The 19,901-nt window shown below is 36.4% G+C and overlaps 1 protein-coding gene across 5 annotated transcripts in view; it reads right to left on the minus strand.

The window, feature by feature from the left end:
- Positions 1-3,259: 3,259 nt before the first annotated feature.
- Slc44a5 (solute carrier family 44 member 5) overlaps positions 3,260-19,901 on the minus strand; it is a 349,067-nt gene continuing 332,425 nt past the window's right edge. For all 5 annotated transcript variants that reach the window (XM_070007306.1, XM_070007302.1, XM_070007303.1 and 2 more), the window contains 10 exons: positions 18,021-18,113; positions 17,490-17,577; positions 16,790-17,052; positions 15,830-15,924; positions 13,255-13,358; positions 11,749-11,822; positions 11,082-11,152; positions 10,877-10,965; positions 9,515-9,599; positions 3,260-5,762 (listed from right to left, as the gene is read on the minus strand). In XM_070007306.1, coding sequence (XP_069863407.1) covers positions 5,641-5,762; positions 9,515-9,599; positions 10,877-10,965; positions 11,082-11,152; positions 11,749-11,822; positions 13,255-13,358; positions 15,830-15,924; positions 16,790-17,052; positions 17,490-17,577; positions 18,021-18,113 — 1,084 coding nt within the window. In that variant the 3' untranslated portion in view covers positions 3,260-5,640. The remainder of the gene's footprint in view (positions 5,763-9,514; positions 9,600-10,876; positions 10,966-11,081; positions 11,153-11,748; positions 11,823-13,254; positions 13,359-15,829; positions 15,925-16,789; positions 17,053-17,489; positions 17,578-18,020; positions 18,114-19,901) is intronic.

The following is a 19,901-nucleotide window of genomic DNA, read 5'->3' on the forward strand; positions in this document are numbered from 1 at the left end:
ATGGAGTGGGCATCTATTATATTGATACTTATTTTCATTAATGACTTGTAATATTGTGTTCTTGTAATCCTAAAGTTATATTTTAAAAATACATACATTTACAACTATCTGTTGGACAATATTTCAAGAAACTGGAAAAAATGTTAAGGTACCATTTTATACACTATGGTCTGTAATAATGATTTTCGTTCAATTTTGTGCTCCTCTCTCATGCCAAGAAAGACTGATTTATAAAGCATGTTCCTCAATCCAGAACCAGATAATACTGCAGATAATTACTATGCCCGGTTAGAATTTAGGAGCAATTTCCTGAGGTACAACTCGTAAAAGTGAAAGAGCATACGTTGGAATAGTGCTGCTCAGCTATACACTAAAGGGAAACAAGGAATTGTTGCCCAGAATCTGTCTTCCAGCATCAGCTTAAATAGTAGTCACATTATACTTGTGATCACATAGAACTTTTCACAGTGATATTTTACTGTATGGCTATGCATATACTTTTTAAGCTCTTAAGCACATAGAAAAACCAATTCAGTCAGAATCTAATTACATAAAATTTATTAAGATCAGTGATTTATTGTCTAAAAGTAGGAACTTTTTTGTGGGTGCCAGTATTGGGGCTTGAACTCAAGGACTGGCTGAAGACTGGTACTCTTCCCCTTAAACTATATCTTCACTTGCAGCTTTAGCTTAGCTAACTGGACATAAAAGTCTCACAGACTTCCCTGTCCCAGCTGACTTCAAATCATTATCCATAGATTTCAGCCTCCTTAGTACTTAGGATTACAGTCATGAACCATTAGTGCCTGGCAAAATGTAGGAGTTTTAGGATCAAAAGCATTTAGATTTCTTTTGAAAAACACCAAACTATATTATTTCACTAATAAGAAAATAGCCATTACCTATATTAGCAAACCTTGTCCTGGATTTTAAAGGAAAACAGAAAATAAAAAGAAGCTTGTTGTTTACATCTTTGAAAGAAATCCACTAAACTTAAATGCAAAATTAAGGTTTAAACTACTCAACCTAAGACAAAAGAAAAAGATGCTCTGCTAGTTTAAGATAGACCAGAGATAGATATGTTCAATCCTGCTTTGGAAATCTATAGTCAGGTATCATTCACACATTTTAAGTTCTCTAAATTTGTCTTAAAAATGATATTTTCTTCTTAGGAAAACTGGAACAACCAAGTGAGGGAGTAGCAGACATCTGGCAAATTAAAACTAGGAGCAATTAACTAATTCAGACAATTGTTTGATTTTTTTAAAGTCCATTCTTTACTCATTCAACATTTAACATAATTATTTGTATTTTATTTCAATTTCAGCTATTTGATGGACCAATGCATAGTCAGAGAAACATGAAATTTAAAAACAAATGTTGACAAAGGAGGAGGCAACAATGCCTGATAAGGAACGTACTCATTATCTTGCCCATGTAATTGTAACCCCTCTGTACGGCGTTTTCACAATAAAAAAAAAGTAAAAACAAATGTTGTAGCATGATGGATATTACATACAAAAGCTTTTCTCTTTTCCTAGCTTAAATAAAATAAAAAGGAGACAAGTATTTCTTATCTAAATCTTTATTGGAAGAAAAAAACAAAACAAAGATTTTAAAACAAAAAATGACAGCAACTTTTATTAAATATTAAACATATTAGTTATCAAAGATATCTGTACAATCTGTTCCTATTAATTCTGCATAGCAGAAGCATACTAATTATAGATTTTACAACATTATACTCTTGCATGAGTTTTTTTAAATAAGAGCGTCTAATGTCATGTTTAAACAAATGTGAGAATTGATAAAGCGATAGTAACTTGTTGTTGATCAATCCTCAGATCTTTTGCCAGTTATTATGTGATTGGCATTTTCCTGGTGAATGCTATTACAGACTGAGTAGCAAATTGAATCAAAAGTATCAAATTGAAATTAAAGTTAGTAGTACTAGTAAAATGATTTAAAACTCAATTAGAAATGGTTCCCATTTCTATTGGCACAATAAAAAGTAAACATTGTTAGTAAACCCATTATTTTATATAAAAAAGTTATAAAATGGAATGACATACAGAGATCAGGCTGATGAAAATAAGCATCTCTTTGTGAATGGCGCTGTTCGGTGCATGACAGATCTCTGAGCACCTCCCAGGGGTAAGTTTCCCTTTGTAATTCCTAGAAGTTTTCCTTGCTACTATATGTAAAACACTGAGAAATGCAGTCTTACTCCCACTCTACTTCTAAAGAACTATTATAAAAAAGATTACATTTTTAAAAGAAACCCACACATGTCATTTCAGAATCTTTGTTGTTTTGTTTTGTTTGCATCTAAGTGCACATTTGCCAGAGGCACAAGGAAAATGCTCATGCCACACAACAGTGAGAATAGCACTAATATCTAATAGTGAGCATATCAAACAGGGAAATGATTGATGGTTTTCAGCCAGTGAGCAAGAGGAAAAACAAACACAAGTAGACTTGTTTTATAATCACTAAACATCACAGGTTTTAATTTTTTTTAAACAATGCTTGTAAACTTGCCCACAAGAGCTGGGTAGTATTAAACAGCCAATAAGGCACTTTGTCATTGGATAAAGTAGTAAAGGCTGGTTGGTTGGCAATTATTGAACAGGAAACACTCTATACTTAGAGACAGCAAAGATTGGAGTGGGCCAGTCTTTTTTTTTTTTTATTGGTTTATTGTCAAACAGGAGTGGGGAAAGCTTTAAAAAATGTTCACTTTGTTTACCAATTTTCCCTGCAGAAGTAATCTTTTAGTTGTACTCTTAAAAAATATAGTAGGAGCTATCAATTCAAATAACATACCTTTTTCAATTTAATATTTAAAAGAATATTAAACATACTAAGTAGTATTTTCAAAACATCCAAGCCACTCTATTTAAAAATGAATTACAAAACAAAAGATCTTAGTATAAAAATGTTCCATGTTATTAACAATTCCTTTGTAACTTCAGATGGCTTCACATTACAGTGTAAGCTTTGGTACAAAACATGCAAAATGCAAGCCAACAAGGTCACACATAGTGTTGCCAAACCCAAAGTGCTTAGGAAATAACTGTTGCACAGACCCAGCAGATGAGAAACAGGTAACACACCACTGGAGGATGACCAGTGTGCTCTTCTACTTGTAATATTTTGGCTCTTGCTCCAACATGATCTTCATTAGTGATGGAGTCACAAAATAGGGTTTCTCATCAGAACCTTCATTTCTTTCTATATCTTCCACTAGGAGGAAGGATGGCACAGAATCAGTCAAAGCAAAACTGTAAGAGAAGTAATATCGCCATCTGCTGCATACTTGCGTTATAACAATTCCAAATAGCGCTTTTTAAAAAAAAAAATTTTTAAACAAGCAGCACAATTTGGCATCTACTTTACTGTAAACATAGTTATGAGAAAATAATCAGCCCTTGTTATTATGTCAGTGAAATAATCTCACTCTGGGTAGCAGGTAAGATTCTGCCAGCATTGCCTGTCTCTCAACAGCTTGACGGAGGAAATAACTTTTACCTTCTTTTGCCAAATTTACTTTATGAATTACTATATTTGTTCAACATTGCCTTTGTTTTGTCATCAACACTCTTGAAAACATTTTTAAAAAGCTGTCACATACAGTGTGTCAAATCCTTCAACTGTCAAGTTTTGAGAATATTGCTCTTTTTTCAGTTATTAGTTTAATTGCTGTGTAAGAAAATGGCTACAAAATTTCTGCTCAAAAGCAATTATTATTTTGACTATGATTTTAATTACATGCAGAAGTGGTAAATGGAAACTATTTTTTTCTGACAATAAGCCATAATATACTTAAACAGGCAACTGATTTTTCACATGCTGATTGATATTTTATTCAACTGATTTCCCAACTTTTATGTGTCTGCGAATCAAGTAGAGAATTTTCTAGTAATTCACACAGTAGTCCACATCAAAACATAATACATCAGAATTTCTTGGGTAGGACATGAGCATCTATATTTATAACAACTTCACAGTTAAAGACTACTGAACTTTTGTTGAGACCCTTTCTAATAAAAATCTAGAAAAATGTAACATCACTCTTCCCTGCATTATGCTTCAAGGAGAATGAGAATGGAGAAAGCTTTTTGCCAAAACATGAATCCAGTGGTACTTTTGACTGTAGTAACCTCTACAAAGTAAGTTAAGAACAAGTTGATAGTCATTATTAAAATCAATTATTTTGAAAATCATCCCTTTTCTTGCTATGAAGCTGCCATGAACTCAGTCTGCACATAAGTTCCTACACTTCAGGACAGTTGAATAAATTTTATATTTACAATTGCTTTGTAACACAATAATACATTTCTGACTCTCTTCTTAGATGTGTGGATCCTATTTAGATCAACAAGTTAAAGCAATAGTATATTCAAGCTTAGAGTAAAAGCCAAAAGAATGGTAACTGATTCAGTTAATCCATATTGCCACACACATCTGCACACAATGGCTGCAGAGGCAAGAAATATAAAAGACAGCTCCAAGCTTTGCTCTGCCATGTAAGATTTTAGGCTGACAAAACCCAGCATGTTACTCTGGCCTATAACAGAGGAGTGGGTGACAACTTTCCTCTTAAGCACTGGAAGAAAGGAGTTCCTAGCCTAAAGAATACCCCTCGAACACCAGATGAGGTTTGTCATGGAGGGACAACAGTCAGTTTCCTTAGGGACAAATCTGAAGTGTCTTACTTCTCTTTTTTCTTTCCTCACTAATAGTTGAACTAATTTAATTTCTTTTGTAGAACAAAAATCTCATAATTTAATTTAGAAACAGGTATGTTCCAAAAAAGAAAAAAAATCACACTTCTAAAACAGCTTCATAACTCATCTTCTATATGGTAGGTATGAAACTTCAGGCTCTGTGTGGCAAAGTTAGAACATTCCCATGGTGGCCAGACATTCCTATTATTGGAAATGATAGATTCCAGAGCTCAGATTTGACTGTAGTATAAATATCATGACACTCGAGCAAAATGGACTATGAACGTTCCACGGTAACTTTTACTAGTGCTGCCCTCTGCAGACCCTGTGTGTCATTAATATCTGGATGTCTGTTATGGACTCAATTGGCTCACTGAAATATTCTTTCAAGAGAGCCATTAATAAAGTTCAATCACAGTTTAGAGAGTTGTCCACCAGCTTGAACAGTATAAATATAACCATAGCACCATATTTACAATGTTAGTACCATATGCTGGTTAACTATAACTCAATATTTTATGGCTAGTTGATTACACATTTGTAGTGTCTTCAAAAATTGCCTGAATATCCTTTACAAATATACACTTATAAAAAGATAGGCTATCAAAGTGCCCCCAATGGAAACAGCACACTGACTTATAAAAGTTATTAAACACTTTCAGCTCTAGGTTTTAAAAAATGTTCTGCATGAACACTTTGCTCTTCAGTGGGAACCACTCTATAAAGTATTACGACCTCACCCAAGCCATTGCCATGCAAACCCAATGCCCCAGCTGGCACACCTCGGTTCTGTGCTAATTCTTTAGAAATAGCATAGAAAGTTCACATTCCTCGAAAGCAACATTTTTAAATGACAATGGATCTGATTTACAGAACTTCAGCTTAGGCCATGGCACTGTTTGGAACTGTACTACTTCCGGGAAACTTTCTGCTTCTGGGGAACTGGTTGCTTCTTGGTCAGAATCCCGTGAAGGTTAGGGGTTATGAAGTAAGGTTTTTCTGCTGATCCGTCATTTCTTTCCAGATCTTCACCTGTATATGCAGCAGTGCAAAAGCAGCAAACAGCCACAGAACAATTGAATGCATTTTTATGAATGGCAGAGTCGAACAGGGGAAAAGAATCAGAGAAATCAGCGTTAGAAACCAAAGAGAAGATAAGTGCAGTTAATTTGTTAATGCTGGACAAGGCAAGGTGCCCCAACTTCTTGCAGCAAGCACCATCCTTTTTCATCCTTTCCACTGGCTCCTCCCACTCCCAATGAGGTTTCCTTAAAGACCTTCCATAGTTCCACACCAAAATGTTAACATTAAATCCTATCACTGCTTATTTCAGAAAAGTATAAACTTAGCATGCTCATAGTGATGGAGTTGAATAACAAATGTACTGATTCTGTGAGAAGTGTACATTAACTGAATCTCAGGCCTTGAATTCTCCTTGTGTTTGTTGTATTTGTTGTTGATGCTGATGATATATAGTCTAAGCAGGCCTCCAACTTGCAATCTTCCTGTTTCAACCTCCTAAGTGCTGGGTTATAGGTGTACACACTATACTGGTCAAAGTTAACATTCAGTGGTAGTCCACACAGGGGAAGAAGCTGAGGCACAGGGATATAACAATGCTGAAGCTGAGGGAATGAGGAAGAGAGGAGGACTCTGTCCATTGACATCTAGTCCAGCCCTCATCCTACTTTTATCTATTTATTTATTTATTTATTTTTGGGGGGTCCGGTCGTGGGGCCTGAACTCTGGGCCTGGGTGCTGTCCTTCAGCTCTTCGCTCAAGGCTAGCGCTCTACCACTTGAGCCACAGCACCACTTCCAGCTTTTTTCTTTTTGCTTATGTGATGCTGAGGAATCGAACCCAGGGCCTCAGGCATGCAAGGCACGCGCTCTACCACTGAGCCAACTTCCCAGCTCTCATCCTACTTTTAATACATAGTGTCCTGCCCTCTACCCTCGTGGGCTGCCTCAGATTATACTCAAAAGCAAATGCCAGTATTGTCTGACTTTCCGCAATATGTGAATTGATCTTGCTGTGTTTAGGTTAATATTCACCAAGCCTCCAGGTAGGGAAATTACAAAACCATACTGGGAAACAAAATCTTTGCCTGAAATTAAATTTCTATCAAGGACACATGATTCATAGCAGGCAGTATCTACACTCTATTAGGAATAAATGGGTTACTGATTTACTTTTACATTAGATCTCATAGTGACTTTCTCATATACAAAATAAAAAGTTAAGGGGAGAACATAACAAATATGAAACATCTATTTTTGTTGTTGCTGTTTTTGCTATAGATTACACATATGTCTGTATCATCATTACCCCTGAGATATTTGATAGGAAGTGTGGTTTTGTTCACCTTAATAATTACCTATAACTATTATGGGAGATGCATTGACTTATAATGTTAAAAAAGTATTTCTATAAATAAAACATTTACAGTTGGCTGGTTTTTTAAAAAAAGTCAAGTTTTCTGAGAATCAAGATAATCAGTATAAAAAGTCATATAAAAAGTCAAAAATTCTGGCTCCACACTCAGAATGTGGCTTAGAATCTTACTGATGAATGTTCTGCAATGTACAATGTTGCTAATCACAGAAGCTGGAGAGGGAAGGGAAATGCCATGTGGCTTCCCTTGCTTTTTATTATTATCATAGAAAAGTCTTTGAACATACATCTGAACATGCAGTGGGGAATAAAAAGGATATTATGCCTGATTTTCGAGAAGTTGGGTGAAAAACATTTCTCGTGGGCCAAATCAAAACTCCACTGCCACTGAAATGGATGGCATTAGTTTATGTTCTCAAAGACTGGAAGCTATTAGGTTTGGGATGTTTTCTTAAATTTTGAAAAACAAATTTCTCAGCTATAAGAGTAAGGAGCATCACAGAGAGATCTCTTCATGTTGCTTCCACGAGGAATGTTGGAAGTGAAAGAAGTACACCAGCAATCCAGAACTCACCTTCACGGGTCCTAGGGACTCACTGGGTTCTAGGCACCTATGTCCACCCATAACCACATAGAGATTTAGTCACATTCTATTTTCTAAACATGTGTTTGCTTCAAAAACAAAAATAAAACACCAAGAATTCAGGAAAAATATATTCCAGTTCCATTTCTTTGATTTTTTTGTCCAGTTATTGAAAGAAAATGATATTTTGGGGGACATACGGGACACTACTAGGGCTTTAATGCAGGTACTTGCTAGGCAGGTACTCTGCTACTTGAGCCACACTCACAGCCCAGAAAATAAGATTTTTTTTCTTGCTTCTCTGAAAAACCAGGTATCAAAAAAATAAACTCTCAGGGTGCAGAGCAGTATAATAGGCTGGGTTTTTTTTTTTTAACCTGCTGAAGAGATGTCACTGAAGGAAAAGGTCAGATTAAAGTCCTAACAGATACTACAGAGTATTTTAGATGAGGTGCTAAAACATCTATCTGGGAATGCCCCATAGCAGCAGCATCTAGGTCAGTGATGAAAGCTTTTCTAAAGAAGAGTTTAAACTCTTAAGTGTCTAAATTGATCCAGCTACTTCCTAGGCAGATTCCTCTCTGAATCTTACCCATCTGTCATCATGTTATGTAGCATCAACTAGCCCGATGTGGCTTTGAAACTATTGTCAGCTTGGCTTTATCAGAATCTGTCAGGGATTTCTTCAAAGAATTTCCAAAACCTAGCTAAAGAATTCCAGTTACATCCTCAGTTCTGTTCACATAGCACTATAGAAGTCCACCATCCTTATGCATCTAAAAACATTAAGAACTAAAAAAAAAAAGCCAAGCTTGTAGCTTACATTTGTAATCTTAGCTACTCAAGAGACTGAGATTTGAGACTCATGGTTCACAGCTCACTCTGGCAGACAAATCACTAGACTCTTTACCTCCCATGAACCAGTAAAAAGTCAGAACTAGAAGTGTGGCCCAAGTGAGAGCACCAGCCTTGAGGGAAAAAGCCAAGAGAAAGCAAAAGGCCCAGGATTCAAGCCTTCATAATGAAAAATAAATGAAAAGAAAGAAAAAGGCATAATTTCTAGCTAGCACTATGCAATATAGCCTGAGGTTTACTGCAGTAGGTGACTCCTTTGTACTTGGCAAACTCTATTCTTTCAGCTGTTACATTTTTTGGTTGTGTGTGTGTGTGTGTGTGTGTGTGTGTGTGTGTGTGTGTGTGTGTGTGTGTGTGTGATTTTCTGTTTTACTTACAGCTTTATAGAGATATCAATTTTCCTGAGATTTATTGAAGTAAAATTGACAAAATTGTACTTAAGCTATATAAAATTTTAATATGCATTTAATTGTGGGATGATTACTAGTCAGTTAATTAGCATATAATCCCTTTCCATAGTTGATATTTGTTGTGTGTGGTACAAACACTCAAGGTCTTTCACATCAAATTTTAAAGTGCTATTGTCTATACCATTCTCTGCATTAGCTGTCAAGACTTGTTCTTGTAATTGGGGTTTGTGCCATTTGACAAACATCTCCTCATTTTAGTTACCCCTCTGATCCTGGCTACTGTTTGTCTGCTCTGCTTTACTGTCTGAGTTTGAGTCTTTAGCTGTCATCTATAAGAGAGATCATGAATTATTTGTCTCCTTCCCTCTGGCTCATTTGCTAGCAGTTAAAGATTAAAGTATGTCAACTAAGTAATGTTTCCTCTTAGTTGTGATTGCAGCCAGGTGATAGAATATCCACAAGCTAGTTAAGCACATGGGACTCATCTTTCTCATCTTTCAATTATCCACAGGAAGGGGGAAATGTGCATACTGAATACTTACAGAAGCAGATAAAAATTGTTTCAACACACATTGCATAGACACTGAAGAACCCATGAGCAATTAGGTATGATCCAACAATGACAGTCTGCAAATAGATAAAGAGAATCAACACATCAGTGACTGTCCACAAGCTATAAACAAAAGCCATAATCAGAAAGCTTTGAAAGATTCTGTTGGGGAAAGATCTCAATATACAGATCAAAATACTGAATGATCATGCTTTTGTGAGCTTTGACCTGAGATTAGAACATTTAGAAAATATTCTAAATTACATACTCATTTCTTACTGATGTTTCTCAACGCAAACAAAACGCATCTCCCCTTAATTCTATCCACAGAAAGGTGGTGAAGCGAAAGGGGTTAAGAACACATAGTGCCTGGGTTTGCATTATCGCTCAGGCATTCAACAGTGACTTAAGTTTCCCTGTGTTTGCTTTTTTAAATTGGCAATGGAGAACAGAAGAGTGATAGCAGCATTTGTTTTATAGATTAAGAGAGCTAATATATTGTAATAGATACTGCAAGGCTCTTCCAGCTGCCTGGTCCACTCCATCCACAGTGGTAGAGAATGTGGGCTGCTGATGATTCAGCTGCTTCCCTGATTAGGAAATGCCCTCCCTGCAAGGAACAGTGTCACTGAAGGTTAAATCACCATCTGGAGGTCAGATCATGGTTAACAGCTGCATAGTACGATTTACAAAGGCCCATTCCTTTACCAGAACTTCCTATAATTATGTCTGAAGCCTCAGCTCTAACTATAGTATGGATCAGTTTTTCCTGCTGCACTCCTCACTTCCTTATAGATATAATTCCGAGAAGGATTGCTAATAAACCTGCATGCAATCCTCTATCTGAGCAGTTGTTTCCAAGCAATCTAGTCTCTAAAGCAGGAGGATGAGGGTTGGCACAAAGTAAGACCAATGACATTAGCTGTCATGATTATTTTTCCTATTTTCTGTTTGCCTTTTTTTAAAAAAGAGTTTCCTTTCTGATGAATCAGAATCAATAACCAACTTCTATGGAATGAATTGCATCACCCTAAAATCTTACACTGAAATCTTAATCCCCAAAGTGATTGAATTTGAATGTCACCAGGGTTATGTCTTAATGGAGGGAATAGTGCCCTTACAAGGAGAAGCATTCTCCTTATAAGAAGATGATTCTTCTCTCCACTAGAAGAAATAGCCAGGGAACCCTCTGTGAAGCAGGAAGAGACCCTCACCCAGAACTGAACAATCAGGACTTTTAGCTTGAAATTCCCAACTTTGAAGACCAAGAGGAATAAATTCCTATTATTCAAGCTGCCCACACTATGACATTTTTGTTACAGCACTCCCAACGGACTAAGACGTCAGCTCTTACCAGCAAAGGGATCCAGTAGTAATTTAATGATGTTGGTTCATAATCGACCATTGGCAACCTTTCTGTGAAGAGCAAGAAGGCCAAAAGTCCTAAATGGGAAAGGCAGAGCATGTCCATTATGCATTTGCAGAGACATATAGCTTTCTGTAAATTTTCCAAGTATATTTTCATCTTTTTATTAATCTTACTTTGAATATCTACTTACCTATAAAGCCAGAAACTAGAACTTTCCCCAGGAGTAATACAAAGTGTGTAACTTCATCTGTAACTGCAACTCTGAGTATTAGAGAAAAAAAGGAAAGTGTAATTTTGTGTTTAAAATACAGTTGCTGCTTGAAATGTATTAAACACCTCATGAATTCATTTTGATGTGTTTTAGCTGGCATTTTATTTGGCAGTTGGTAAATGAGAAAAATGTAAGTCAAATCCAGGTATAAAGTTCTGACATTTTGAATGAAGTAGACAGAAGATGGCATCATAGGGCTGTTAGGTTTCACACATGGAAGTATTGGCCTCTATCTTCTGCTTCAAGGCTAGCAGACATGCTGCATCCTGAGGATGCTCTCTTTGATTTTATCGACTCAGTTTCCACCAAGTTGGGGAAGGGAAGTGGCAAATATCCTCCAAAGAGGATAAATGTGATTTATCTAGGGAATGTTTAAACAGACAGGATAATGAAAGTGAATAAATGCCAATAGGTGTAAAAATCTAGGCAGCTGATAGGAGCAATTCTAAACTATGAAAAAGAATGATGTGAGAGAATGTTTAAACAGATCAAATTAAAATATAATATTATTAATGGCAATATGTAAAATATGTCATGTTTGAGGTTCACCAAATTGTCTATTTCAGTCTTCACCCTCATTACTTACTTTAAAATGTTTCTCATCAGCAGATTGAAAGCATCTCTTGCTGACCTGCAGAAGTTTTTGCCATACAGTGCAATCTGAGGCAGACAATTGGTAATCTTGTGTCAGTAACATACGATGACAAGATCAAAGGGCAATTCAGCAAAAAAAAATTTATTCTTGCAATTCATACTAATATTGCATCCTCTTTCCAACATTGACGTTTGTGGAAGGCCTGTAAGCTGTGTATACTCAACTCTTCTCAACTTCAAGAATCACTGACACTAAAGTGCTTTTCACCTGTGGTATGTCCCTGAACTCCAGTGGATCAGCAGCCTCAAAGAGAAGTAGGGCTTCTTCTCAAGGTTTAGGTAGAGCTTTTGTCTTTGAAATGCTTTGGCTAGTGAATGTTGCTGAATGAGTTAAATATTGTTTTCTTGGGGCTGAGAAGTTGGCTCAGTGGTAGAGTGTTTGCCTAGCATGCATGAGGCCCTGGGTTCGATTCCTCAGCACCACATAAGCAGAAAAAGCCAGAAGTAGTGCTGTGGCTCAAGTGGTAGAGTCTAGCCTTGAGCTGAAGAGCTGAGGGACAGCACCCAGGCCCAGAGTTCAGGCCCCACGACTGACAAAAAATAAAAAATATTCTTTTCTTCCCCCATCAAAACTTATTTTAAAGAAATTCAAGACCTTTACTATACTTGGTTTACTGATTAAAAGGCTCAGAAAGCAATACTATCACTGCAGATAAATTAAGGAATATTTGAATCTCTGTGATATTTTAATATTTGAATCACTGTATCTCATTATGATGTAAAGAAAGTGATATAGCTTCTAAATTTTAAAAGAATTATATTTCTGGATCCCCTATTTTTTTAAAAAACCTCTTTAGAAGTCTCCAGATTCCCAAAGGAAATGTGAATAAGTTTAACCAAACATTTCCAATGCCAACATATTTTAATATAAGATTCATAGAAAGGATCAAATACCTTCCCTTGAAATTATGTAAATCCCTGAGTTAGGAAGATAATTTCTGCTAAGTAAAATATGGATTAAGTGAGTTTCATCTTTACTAAACTGTCAAAGACATACATAACCATCTTCCATCCAGCACATTTTTAAATTGTCAATGCAAATTATTATTATTATTACTGTCTGTTATGGGGCTTGAACTCTGGGCCTGTGCTCTTCAGTTCAAGGCAAGCACTCTACCACTAGAGTCATGGCACCACTTTCAGTTTCCTAGTGGTTAATTGGAGATAAGAGGCTCACAGACTTTCCTGCCTGGGCTGGCTTTGAACTGCGATCCTCAGATATGAGTCTCCTGAGTAGCTAGGATTACAGATGTGAGCCACCGGCACCCAGCACAAATTATATTTATATCCTCAGAAAAGGCATAATATCTCAAATAGGAAAGCACACTCTTGTCATGTGAACATGACAAGCTTAAATGAACATGATAAGCTCAATTATAGGGTATAAAAGCACTTTAGAAAGAGCAAGGTAGACATGATTTTTTAAAAATCTGCTTACCATAATGTAGGCATTTCTGTTTAAAAACTTCACCATGTTTTCTAAACACCAGAAACAGCACTTCAGACAGCATTGTAAGAATTTAGCAAAGATGTTTTGGGCATCTAAGAAAAAAAACATTAAATTAATGATTTGCAACTGAGCTCTGTGATTAAAAATAAATAATAATAAAGTATTCTAAGTTAGCTTTAAAATTTTAGTGTGGTAAAATATGCACAGTATAAAATGTTTCCATTTTAAGTATTCAGCAGTGCCATGCACTCTGTCTATATGAATTTGCCTTTTCCATCCAGACAAAATGTGCTCTTACATCTGCTTATTTTGCTTGGCATAATATTTTAAAGGCTTATCATTTTGTGCTTCTTAAAGATTAATATTTTATAGTATGTATATAATATGTTTTTCCATTCACCAGTTAGTAGATTTGAGTTGTTTTCACTTTTTGGATATTAAGACTAAAGATAAAGATAAAGATGCATTGTATTTATAAACTGCTTCATTGAATATCAACTCTTTGTACAACTACTTCAGCAAAATATATTTTAAAATAATGCTGCCATGAATATCTGTTTGAATCCTGTTCCCAACTCATTTGAATATAAATCTAGAAGTGGAATTTCAGGGTCAGTTGAAATTCTAATTTTTTACTCTTTTGAAGAACTTCCATACTGTTTTCCACAGTGATTAGACCATTTTACATTCTTACCAGCAACACTCAAAGGATCTAATTTCTTTATATCCTTGACAACACTTACAACTTTGTTTGTTCTCTTCATAGCCACTTTAATGGGTGTCAAGTGGTATCTCATTATGGTTTTAATTTTATTTTTTCTAATGACTAGTAATATTTTTCACCTTTTTTGTGTCTACTTGTATCACCTCTCAGATTTCCAGTGAAATTTGCATGTTTTGGGATTAGTTCTACTTTTTTGCTATTGAATTATAGAAGTTTTCAAAATTTATTCTGATAAGGGCATTTAGCATACTTTTTGCAGAATGTTCTTTTCCATTGCATGAGTCTTCATTCTCATTTTTCATTCATTTTTTTCCACATTTTTTGTGCCAGTTGTGGGGCTTGAGCTCAGGCCCTGGGCTTCCCTAAGCTTCTAGCTCAAGGCTATTGGAGCCACAGTTTCACTTCTGACTATTTTGGTAATTTGTTGGAGATAAGAGTCTCATGGACTTTCCTGTCTGTGCTGGCTTCAAACTGCAATCCTCAGATCTCAGCCTCCTGAGTTTCTAGGGTTACAGGTTTGAACCATTAGTATCAAGCATTGATTTTTTTTTCTTGTGGTTTGATAGCCAAGAAATTACCATCAAATCTGCTATCATGAAGACCTCTTCCTATGTTTTCTTCTAAAAGTTTTTTTTTTTTTTTTGGGGTCTGGTCGTGGGGCCTGAACTCTGGGCCTGGGCACTGTCCCTCAGCTCTTCAGCTCAAGGCTAGTGCTCTACCACTTGAGCCACAGCGCCACTTCTGGCTTTTTTCCTTTTGCTTATGTGGTGCTGAGGAATCGAACCCAGGGCCTCATGCATGCAAGGCAAGCGCTCTACCACTGAGCCACCTTCCCACCCCTGTTCTAAAAGTTTTATAGTATATTAGCCCTTATGTTTAGGCCTGGTACTTTCCGAGTTAATTTCTTTTGATATAAGGCACAGGCCCAACTTCATGCTTTTATATATGGATATTACAATTTTCCCTCACTCTTAACTGAAGACTTGCCTTTCTGCATCAAGCTTACTCCAGGTCTATATATCTGTCCTGCTGTCAATGCCACCCTCTTGCTGTAGCTTTGCAGTGAGGTTTTTGTTTTTGGTTTATTTTTATGTTTTGGGGTTTGGGGGGAGGGGGTGGTTTTGTTTTGTTTTGGTGCTGTTCTGGAGCTTGAACTCAGGGCCTGGACTCTGTCCCTGAACATTTTCACTCAAAGCTAGTCCTCTAGCACTTGAGCCACAGTTTTATGGTGGTTAATTGGAGATGAGAGTCTCATGAAACTTCTCTCCCTAGACTGGCTTTGAACTACAATCCTCAGAACTAGCCTTTTGAGTAGTTAGGATTATGGCCATGAGCCACTGGAACCTGCCTTTGGCATTAAGTTTTAAAATAAGTACCCAAACTCTGCCTTTTCTTTCTCGAGATTGTTTTGACTATTTTAGGTACACTATAAACAGAGCTGGTTTGTTTATATAGTGTATGTGTCCTATGCAAAGACTTAGGCCAATGACACTTGGAGTTAAAGTGTAAGCCTAGCCTGACCTGAGCACTAGACTTATTTCCGCTTATCTGACATTGCCATGCTTCTCAGATGTAACACTCTGAGTAGAATCATTAGTCTTTTTAAAATTTGCTTCAGCTATCTCCAGATTTTTTTTTCTCTTCACAACTGTTGCTCCTTTCTCCTGATATCCCAAATCTTCAGCAAGTCCTCTAGGGTTGTCCTTAAAAACATATTCAAACTTGATTATTTCCATCTTTACTAGGCCAAGTTACAGCTACCAGGCCTCTCCACACTCCAGCCATATTCTATTCTCCTAGGGGAAATCAGAGTGCCTCACATCAGTTGTAGAATTCTACCTTTAATACGACGGTCCAAGTATTCTAGGGCTGCTTTAAATGTTTGAATTACTGCAAGGATTAATGATCCGTATGCTAGAGATCCTGTATGATACCTGGGCAAAGATAAAATGAGAATAAAAGTTAAAATAATTTGATTGTTAAGTAACAGGTTTCAACTTGAACAATTTTCAGATGTAAAAGAGATCTGCTGGAAAAAGAGCCTTTTACGCTCTCATTCAAAGGTCTGTATTGACATCTGTTATGTCTTTTGTCAATGAATAGTCTATTCTCATAAAATAGGATGTTCAATCTGAGCAATAGAGCTACAGAGCCAGGTTATTTCTTAATCTTTCCTTTAGTGCCCCTTCTTCCACCTCTTCTCATCTCTAATAACCTATGGAATTTAGAAGGATATTGGCCAAGGTAAGAGACAGTATCCAGGTATCAGTGGCTCACCCTGTAATCCTAGCTACTCAAGAGGCTGAGATCTGAGCATCACAGTACAGGCAGAAAGTCCCCATGAGACTCTTTTCTCCAATAAACCTCTCAAAAATCAGAAGTGGTGCTGTGGCTCAAGAGGAAGAGTGCTAGCCTTGAGCACAATGAAGCTCAGGGACAGTGCCCAGGCCTTGAGTTCAAGCCCCACAACTGACAGAGAAAGGGAGGGAGGGAGAGAGAGAGAGAGAGAGAGAGAGAGAGAGAGAGAGAGAGAGAGAGAGAGAGAGAGAGAGAGAGAAATATCTATGAAATCAAACAAGCCAATGAACATCCATAAATCTTGAATCACGCTTTCAGCTTATTTGCATCTTGTCACTTGAATTAATTAGCCAAGATGGAAAAATTACACTGTGTATATACATATATATATTATATAACAGTTATGTATATATATACTGTTATATATATATATATATATAATATGTATAATACATTGTATGTAACTGAAGAAAAGGTTGTAGTGTTCAACATAGGGCTTACCGTATGGCTCGACCAAATGCAGTAAAAAGTGGATGTGGTGGGATGTCATCAGGTTTTCTCATGGCCCAGTAATAAGTAGCAAAGGCACCAGCAAGGGCACATTGACCCAATGAAATGACGAAGTTTATAAGCCAGAGAAAGAGAAACAGATTGTATATATGGAAGGTAGGAATGTACTTATGGTACAGACTCATTCCGCCGTAGAAAGCAAAGTTACACAGAGCCCCAGGGCAACTTTTGATAACTTCAGTTGTGTTGAATATCTACACTCAGAGAAAGAAAAACACAGAGAATATACTAAATGTCTCTTTGGTAGTACCCAACTATATTTCTGCATGTCTTATTTTCTCCATTAGCTTTTTTGGTTACTCTTTTATTTGCTATTTTATTGATTATATATATATATATAATGAGCTTTGGAAAGAACCTCATTTTAAATTATATGCTCATTACTCACTCACTAATAAATTTCATATTTATTACTCCATTTGTTAGCCATACAAACTTCTTGGGTACATGATGGTTTAAAAAATCTTTGTGCTCTCTTTCCATTCTGTTTCCTGTTTTTAATGCTCATTGCTAACTCACACATTATCCCCACTTCAGTATATAGCATTTATTTCCAAATGACAGTCACAACCACGAAATGAAATGTAGTAAAAAAAATCAAAGTAGATCAAGGAGAGTTTCTCTTACTTACCTCTGGGTCACATGTTTCATTTTCATGTACGCATTTCCCCTCTGGGACTACAACTTTGTACACAGGAACACCTGAAGTTGCCAAGAAACTGGGAGAATTCTATTAAGGATAAACAATTCACTGGTAACTTGCACATAGTAGACAAGGAAAAAAATGTAGATAATTCTGAAATCCATAGAAAGATTAATTTCAAAATTCTTCTAATATTTTAATAATTCATCTACCTATCATACCTAGTGTCAGATGGGTCAGTCCCATTGAGTGGCCCCTAAAAATCAATTAAATGTAAGAGAGTTTTCTTAGATTGTTGCAAAGTATTATATGTAAAGACAAAATATAACAAGTAGACCACATGATCTATTTCACGGAAAATGACATCATTGTCTGAGATATTTTTAAGGCTTGAAAAAATAAGCCAGTTTTTTTTCAGATGTTTCTCATTCCCTAATGATAGAAAACACTGAACAAAACTCATAGCTCCTGAGTAATGATAAAGAGTAGAAACATCAAGAGTCAATTATCAAAGGATACATTGCTGTCACAGCCCAGTAGCAAATGCAGATTGCGAGCAAAATGAAAGTTATAATTGGATATATTAATGTAGTAGGAATATATCCAATGGCTCTGAAATAAAACAAATAGTTTAAGTTCAAAATGAAGGTAGACTCAGAGTGTTCATTCTGTTAAATATTTGTCTATGAGAAATAGAAGTCTTAGAAATAATTCTGATCATCATCATCATTATCACAATGATGATAATTACTTATTCTTTTCACTGATTAACAAATTTTAATGGTTTCAATTTTTGTTTCTTTAAGTTGAGAAATTTGTCAATTTCAATTTTTTTAAGTAAGTTGGAGTAGTCTGCCAATGTTCCTATCCAAAGTACCCCCTAATTCTCTTTTCTTTGATAATTTCTCTCCATAATTTTTTTGAGGGGTCCAGTCGTGGGGCCTGAACTCTGGGCCTGGGCGATGTCCCTCAACTCTTCAACTCAAGGCTAGCACACTACCACTTGAGCCACAGAGCCACTTCCGACTTTTTTTTCTTTTTGCTTATGTGGTGCCGAGGAATCGAACCCAGGGCCTCAGGCATGCAAGGCAAGCACTCTACCACTGAGCCACCTGCCCAGCCCAAATTTTTGATACATTATAATCAAGAGATTTCTTCCTTTGTTTAGATTCTGGGAATTTTTTTTTGTCAGTTGTGGGGCCTGAACTCTGGGCCTGTGCACTGACCCTCAGCTCTTCAGCTCAACGCTAGCACTCTACCACTTGAGCCACAGTGCTACTTCTGGCTTTTTCTGCTTATGTGGTGCTTACGAATCAAACCCAGGGCTTTGTGCATGCAAGGCAAGCACTCTATCACTGAGCCACCTTCCCAGCCCAGATTCTGGGACTTTTAAAATTAAATATTCCAAGTATTATTTGTTACACTGTAGAAACTCATTCATGATTCAAACATACCCCCTATCCAATTGAGTAAACTTTGTGAAGATACTGACTGATGGGAAGTTAATTTTACATAACACAACTAATTCCATTTTCCTAACAAAATATTGGCAAGTTCTTATCTGCCTACTCTTTATAATACCTCAACTAGTTTATTCACTCAAGTGAGTCTCTATCCTTTTATCTTCTCCAGGATGAACATTTCTTTGCTGTTTCCTCATAGGACATTGTTTGTACAATCAGCCTAGTTGTGCTGTTTTTAACGTCTTCTTTTAAATGATTGTTTCATATATAATGTTGGATCAAACCCAATATTCTTTGATACCATGGAGATCTAATCACTGCAAAGGTATTGACATGAGCTGATATCTCCTGCATTTGTCATCTTCATCTTATTATTTCAGCTATGCTATTTTCTTCTATCTCTACATACTAAGTGTAAATGAACTACTAAGAATCCTTAAGTATACTTTGTATTCTTATAGTTATCTTTCCAGTTTTAATTTTACCTGAGCAAACTGTCAACCTGGCATAGATGTACTGGCCCAATACACACACACACACACACACACACACACACACACACACACACACACACACACACACACACATACATACATACACATAAGGTCATATCAAGTGGGGCAACTTACAGTCAACTGTAGAATAACTTATTATTTAAGAAATAAAGCTAGAAAATATGTAGTTTTCAGTGGATAATGATAAGGCTTCAGTTGTTGTGGGGGAAAAGAGAGAGTTTAACAAACAGCTTGTTAAGTGTTTAAACCACTGGCTTCAGGTGGCACCACTATGATAATAACATGGCAGTTTTGTGCAAATGCCCCTGAAAGACAATTAAAAATAATTTGGTTCTTGGACCTTAACAGCTTAGTTTCCATCATTCAAAGTAAAGAGTATAGTCTGTTGGTTTAATAGAAATATTCCCCTTGTTCCTTTGCAG

Source organism: Dipodomys merriami, unplaced genomic scaffold, assembly GCF_024711535.1.
Source record: "Dipodomys merriami isolate MVZ:Mamm:240054 unplaced genomic scaffold, mDipMer1.0.p SCAF_7, whole genome shotgun sequence".
Classification (NCBI taxonomy): Eukaryota; Metazoa; Chordata; class Mammalia; order Rodentia; family Heteromyidae; genus Dipodomys; species Dipodomys merriami.